The following is a 6,948-nucleotide window of genomic DNA, read 5'->3' as shown; positions in this document are numbered from 1 at the left end:
GCCTTCCTGTTAGGTGCCTTTATGCAAATCCTGTGATAACTCTGATAAACCTCATAAATGTGCAAAAAAGTTTTTTAGTTTAATGGAAATTTTTGACTTTTTTGAAATAGCATAAACGGTTAAATACGAGGTGGACTAAGATCTGATGTAGATGACTGATCAGCTGTTTTCCAATGCAGTAATAGTACAACCTGTCGGCCTCAACATTTATTAAAGCCTCGTTCCATCCTGGCGCTGTGGTACATGCTAGCTGCTAACTTTTAGGAACAGATAATACAAGATTTATCTTCCCTCTGATCTTTTTTGTTCATGTATGGAAAAACAAAAAGATTATGCAATAATGACATGAACAAATGAAAAAATAAAACTACTTCCTGTCTACTCCAGCCAGGTGTAACGTAAACATATGACATCACAAATTGCATCGCCTCATTAATTCGCTCCATCTGATTGAAAAACATCAAATTATTTTTTTTTCTACTTTTTAAAAGTTGGTCAATGAATATTTCCCAGACTATTTTTTTATGTTTTAAATGCATCATAACTGAGACCAGTTTCTTCCTTTCTTCTGAAGCAGCTTTCATATATTTAGCAGGTTAGGGTTCCTAGGAAGGAACCTGCAGCTCAGACCTCACAGTAAATCAGCTCCAGTAGTGGCGAGCTGCTGCGACCCGTCGGCCCTTTGGAGTCTCCTGCCGCCGCTGCCTCAGGAAGCAAAGGAAACGTTGATTCATGCTTCGGTTAGATCTCCATCTCATCTTTAATATGCTGCCGGTTTTACTTCCTGTTTGTGCAGAGATGAGGCCAAACAGAGAAAAGGTTTCAGGCTCCAGACGGAACCAGATTTCCTTCTTAGATCCTGGAAAGCAGAAACGGGTCCCAATGAACATGGAAGGAGCCCAGTCTGATCCTCCAGGATATCTGCTGGAAAGATGAACCAGTTTGAGTTGGAAACTGGGAGCTAAATGAAGCAGAACCGGGCTGACTTATCGAGGCTTTCTGCCAAGTGTCCCACACCAGAAGAGGGGGAAACGGGAAAGGAAGATATTTCTGCAGGGACAGAAGGCGGCAAGCAGAGCGGAGAGTTTTTGCCCCATTTGATGTGATTGATTCATTAAAGCGGCGCTTTAACGAGGACAGGAACCATCATTTAAACCTCCGCTTTAAACAAGAAATATAATTGGAATTTTACACACAGAAGCGCCTTTGTACAACTCTGATTAAAGGGAAATTAATTGTATGAAAACGTCCTTCCAGATATGGAAAATTAGATGGAGCAAAGCTTGGACGACATGGAGCTAAAAATGTTCTCCACACCGGATCGATCTCTGTCCTCCTTCCCTTCCTCTCTGCTTTGGTCCAAATCTGCTGCTCGTTTTTATCTGAAATGAGAGTGAAGCATGCAGGCGTGGAAGTTGAAATTAGCCTAAAGATGTTTCATTTACAAAGACAGAAACACTTTGTCAGCCGCCGATTGTTTCCCGCCATTATCTCTGCCTGCTTTTAATTGCTTTGGAAGTGAAATTAACAGAATTAGAAAAATTGCCTCTCCCTTTTTCTACAAGCTGCTTTATTCACGGGTATTGTTGTGTGCTTTGTATAGATTATAGCGTCCTTTTGTTCCAGCAGTGTAAATATATACGCCCCCCAGTCACGGCTTTAGAAACACACCCCCTCGCCCTGTTCCTTGGCTCTGCGCAGCCTCCTGGAAATTAATTTGCAACCTGTTCTGGATGGAGGGCTGGAAAAAGACTCCCTGATCTGAGTCGGGATTCGTTTCGCCTAGAAGCCAAGGGCCCACCCTCACCCTCGTCCTCCCGGTCGTCTTCGATCCTCCGTCGGTGGATCCTCTGGGAGCCGCAGACGGCTGCAGGCCCTGGAGGCCCTCTGCCTGTAAATGTTCCCGCTTCAATCTGTTAAAGGATCCATCCTATAGAGAGAGAAGCATTAATGAAAGTCGCATTAAATCCATATTAACTGACTATTTTTTTTTTTTTTTTGCGGGGGATATAATCTTCAAACAGGCTAAAATAGATCAAAAGTAGTGTATAATTACTCTGGTCAGCAGGGATTATGGGACTGTAATTGATAGCGATCAGCCCGGCACTAATCACTCTTTTAGCTGTAATTTTAGGTATGCTGTCATTTGGCTCTGAGGTTCCCTTCGGCTTCCTGCTATTAATCTTTTGGATTAAACCGTTCAGCGTGTCCAATCCTGACGCCCCTTTCTGAATTACTCTATTTAAAATATGGAGAAATATCTGTTTTTAGGGCTTTAATTTCTCCCTTCTGCCGTTCAGCCGACCGTCTTTTTCTGCAGTTTTCTCTACTTCTTCACCTTCTTGTTGGATTGAAAAGCTTCTTCTTCTGTTTTAGATCCATCACAACTTGAACCCTTTATGTTTGACTGAGCTGCAGCAAAAAAGGCCATTTATTGATCAAAAAACTAAGAGAAATTAAACCTAAAAACCGCAATAAAAACGGATTTGATCTGTGATTCTATGTCAAACAGAAATAAAAGTTCATGTATCTTCATTTATTTTTACACCTTTGATCCTGGGTTGTCTTCTGTTATCAGCTCACAATAGTATCATTTGCTTCTGTCTTCCAAATATTTTGTTTGAGAAAGTTAAAAGCAAAAACAGAAATGAGCAAAAGACAGTCGGGACCTAACAAACCGACACTCCATCTTGGGGTTTAAGAGTCACGAGTCCATGCTGGTTAAAAAGACTCGACGTTCATTTGATCATCTGCTTTACTCTGAGCAAATAAATACTTAAAGAGACATTTTGAATTGAAAAAGCTTCCTGGATGGGAAGCGAAACGTCTTCAAACTTGAAAAAAGTCCAGTGGATTGTTTTTTAACTGTTTTGGAACAACTTAAAGAGGAAAAATTCTAAGTTATTGCTCTTTTTTTCTCCAAAAAGTGTTAAAAAAAATTCAACTTGTTTTTATTTTTGGTGTCAGGTTCCCTCGGGGATCTGGGCGGCGGAGAAGAGAGCAGCGCGGACACGCCCAGCCTGTCAGGAGAGGAGGGCGGAGCCTCTGATCCAGAGGATTCTGCAGAAGGTGACAGCTGCAGCCCCCCGTCCTACACGCCACTCTACAACGAAGGTAAGGCCCATGAGACACCGCACAGTGGGCGGTGTGCTGACACCATACCACCCTAGAATAGATTGCTGCTTCCCTCCGCGCCATTTATGAGCCATTCAACAGACAGAGGAGCTGTGGACAAGGAGAGGAGGCACAAAGGGCTGCGGGTCAAAGGTCACAGTTGATATGTCTGCAGGATGAAGTTTCTGTAGCGGCTAGAATCCACGCAGGTGGCAGCAGAGCGCAATGCTCCGCCCGCCAGCCGCTGAAGGTGATGATTCCGTTAAATTGATTTATATAGCGCCAATTCACAACAATCGACTCATTGACTCCTAAGGCAATCCCTCAGCCTAAGCATGCTTGTAGCGAAAGTGGAGAGGAAAAACTCCCTTTTAACAGGAAGAAACCTCCAGCAGAACCAGGCTCAATGTGAGCGGCCATCTGCTGAGGCCGACTGGGGTTCAAGGAGACAGAAGCAGAGATACAAAAAGAAGCAGAGATACAAAAGGTAACTGTAAATCAGCTCCGCTGGCGGCCCCGTCCAGTAGCACACAGCCAGGCAGACGAGCTCCGAGCCAGCTCCCATGTCAGAGGATGAAGAGAACACATCCAGCAGGTCACACTGAGTGGATGAGAAGCTTCAACCTGATGACTTTTTGGAGGGAAGACTTGAAACTAGAAGATTTCTGCTCACTACATCCCTTCAAAATAAAAGCACAGAGTTTTCCCTGGTTCTGATAGGAAGCAGCTTCCAGGTCACATCCTGCTGATTACCCATTAACCGTTTGTAATTAGCGGCCGTTCAGCCGAAGCTCAGCCGCTGTCTGTCAGCAGGCCGGCATCGTCCCAAAGAGAGGCAGGAAAAATGGCCGCCGGTGCTTTATGAGCTTGTAGCTTCCATGTGTGTCGCTTTTTTATCTCGTCAGAAAACAACCAGAAGAAGAAAACATTTCTGTGGCCCCCCGGTTAGTCGGCCCTCTTATCCCGGAGCGCCGCCTCCCCCCCACCTCCAGCACCTCCATCTCTCCCTGTGATAGCAGTTTTCTCTCATATTCGATCGACTTATTCAAGATTTCCCTGGCTGTGTTTCTTTTTTTCTCTTTTTAATCTAAAAAAAATTCCTGCTGTTGTGAAATTTGGGGGCTGAGGCTGATAAGCGTCTGCTGGTTGGCTCGGTTTGATAAACCCATGGAAATTCTGTCAGGTGCTAATCGAGACCAGATTAGAGATTAGCTGCCGTGCGTGCGTGTGTGTGTGCGCGTGTGTGTTTTTGAGGTTAGCGGTGGGTTATGTGCCGACTGTAGAAGAAGAAGATGAGAGAAGTCAGGCGTGCTGCACATGTGAGCCAGTTTATCGATAGAAAAGCGACTCGGCATCCATTGCTTTCTGTTTAGGCCTCGCTCACACACCTTCATCATCACAGTGCTGATTTACTCGTCTTCCTCCTCTCCGGGGTTCCTCGGTTGCCCGGCGCTGCCATTATCAGCGCTCTGTAAATCAGCCATGTTTGACGAAGCTGCTCTTTCAACCTGGGATCAATACCAGGTCGTTATCAGGCGGCGCTGGCTAATAAAGGCAGGGCCTGTTATCCGCCATCTGGACCACGCACACACACACACACACACACACAGTGATAACCAGCCTGATAACTTCAGCAAGAAAAACACATTCTACCAGTAACAGCCCCCCCGCCTTGGTTTATTAACGTTCATCCAAAGCAGCGTTTATTAAGCAGCAGCAGCATCTGTTCTGCTCTCTCTCTCCCCCTCCCTCCCTCTCTCTTGTGGTGTTTCTACCCTCCTCTGTTCTCAGAATCGCTCTTCAGTTGCAGCAACTCTGCAAAAACAACTAAAGTTCCTTTTTTCTTATTCTTCTTCTATTAATCATTTTTAACCATCGCAGGAAGTGTGATAAAAATCCACCTCTGGCCCGATAAGTCGACACGTCACCTCCTCCTGACCTCTAATTGTCGTGCCCGTGTTTGAGCCAATCAGCAGGGCTTTTCCTTCTTTTTCTTTTTTTTTTTTTTTGGTGTTTTTCATCAGAATCTGATCGTCGCTGTTAGAAAAAGTGTGTGTGAGGCATATAGGAACCAACAGAAGCGGTAATCTGGGGTTTGATCGTGATAAACAGCTCCAGACTGTACAGCGGATTAACAGCAACAGTCGTTTCTTCACAGTCAGGATTCGCTGCTTTCTTTCTCTCTCTCTCTGTAATTGTACTGCTCTGCCTGTTGGTTAAACAAAAGGAGCTGTTTGCTTTAAAATTAAGCATGTGATGATTGAACTACCAGGTTCTACCTGGAGGCTGTGGAGAGCTGCCACCATTTAAACTTTATTTAAATGAATATTTTATAGGCGACACTTTTCTCTTAAAAGTGCTACTAAGTAAACTTTTTTCGGTTTGTTTTGTGTTTTTTTTATTCATCCTGTAATCCGCTCAGTCAGCAGAACTGTCCACATGTTTCCAGGCTAATAATAAAAACCGGCAGCATCCTTCCGTTCAGAAGTTCTCAATCACTCCTCCTTCATTTTTACTCCTCTACTGATGTATTTGAGACGTTCTCTTTCCGGGTTTGAATATTTATTCAGCATTCACTGCAAAACGTGAAGCAGGATCGCTGCTTTGTTTCTGTAGGACTTCCTCTGATTCACACCAACACAGAGATAGATATTTAACAGGATGCACCGCTACCACATGCTTTCTAGATATCAGGGAGTTTCTGCTATCCCTCTGTGGGATATTTGGCCCTTCTCCTTGCGCCAGTTAATTTTCATTTAAAGGAATCTTAAACTGGTATTTCACTGGTACGATCTTCCTGAAATTGTCTTTAAGTTCACGTTTAATAATTTTCATGATATAAATCGACCTCATTCAGACCCTTTCTCATACCTGCTTTATTTACTTCTACACTGGAGAATTTGACCAGTATGTGTGTTGATGTGAATGTAGCGTTAGCAACAATAGCAATACGCCATGGTCAGTTTCATTGTTTCCTGGAAAAGCGGACAAGTGGCGACGCTGAGTCTGTGATGGTGGAATAGAGACGGGAGTGGAGAAAGCAATAAACAAATGTTAGCATGGGGATAGCAATAGGCTAGTGTTAGCATGGTGATAGCAATAGGCTACTGTTAGCATGGTGATAGTAATTGGCTAGTTTTTGCATGTGATAGCAATAGGCTAGTGTTAGCACAGTGATAGCAATAGGCTAGTGTTAGCACGGTAATAGCAATGGGCTAGTGTTAGCATGGTAATAGCAATGGGCTAGTGTTAGCATGGTTATAGCAATGGGCTAGTGTTAGCATGGTNATAGCAATGGGCTAGTGTTAGCATGGTAATAGCAATGGGCTAGTGTTAGCATGGTTATAGCAATGGGCTAGTGTTAGCATGGTGATAGCAATTGGCTAGTTTTTGCATGTGATAGCAATTGGCTAGTGTTAGCATGTTGATAGCAATGGGCTAGCGTTAGCATGGTGATAGCAATGGGCTAGCGTTAGCATTATGATAGAAATAGGCAATTGTTAGCATGGTGATAGCAATTGGCTAGTGTTTGCATGGTGATAGCAGTGGGCTAGTGTTAGCATGGTGATAGCAATGGGCTAGTGTTAGCATAGTTATAGCAATGGGCTAGTGTTAGCATAGTTATAGCAATGGGCTAGTTATAGCATGGTGATAGCAAAGGTCTAGTGTTAGCATGTTGATAGCAATGGGCTAGCGTTAGCATGGTGATAGCAATGGGCAAGTGTTAGCATGGTGATAGCAATGGTCTACTGTTAGCATGGTGATAGCAATTTGCTAGTGTTTGCATGTGATAGCAATGGGCTAGTGTTAACCTGGTGATAGCAATGTGCTAAT

General features: G+C 43.9%; 1 protein-coding gene across 1 annotated transcript in view; it reads left to right on the top strand.

The window, feature by feature from the left end:
* The window catches only part of LOC107093710 (atherin-like), a 64,338-nt gene that overhangs the window by 52,337 nt on the left and 5,053 nt on the right, over positions 1-6,948 (top strand). The window contains exon 3 of the mRNA XM_015388918.1: positions 2,968-3,114. Within this exon, the coding sequence (XP_015244404.1) occupies positions 2,968-3,114 (147 nt within the window). The remainder of the gene's footprint in view (positions 1-2,967; positions 3,115-6,948) is intronic.

Source organism: Cyprinodon variegatus, unplaced genomic scaffold (assembly GCF_000732505.1).
Source record: "Cyprinodon variegatus isolate N-32 unplaced genomic scaffold, C_variegatus-1.0 Scaffold442, whole genome shotgun sequence".
NCBI classification, from domain to species: Eukaryota; Metazoa; Chordata; class Actinopteri; order Cyprinodontiformes; family Cyprinodontidae; genus Cyprinodon; species Cyprinodon variegatus.
Note: the sequence above shows the minus strand (reverse complement) of the source record. Positions and strands in the feature narration are given on the sequence as shown.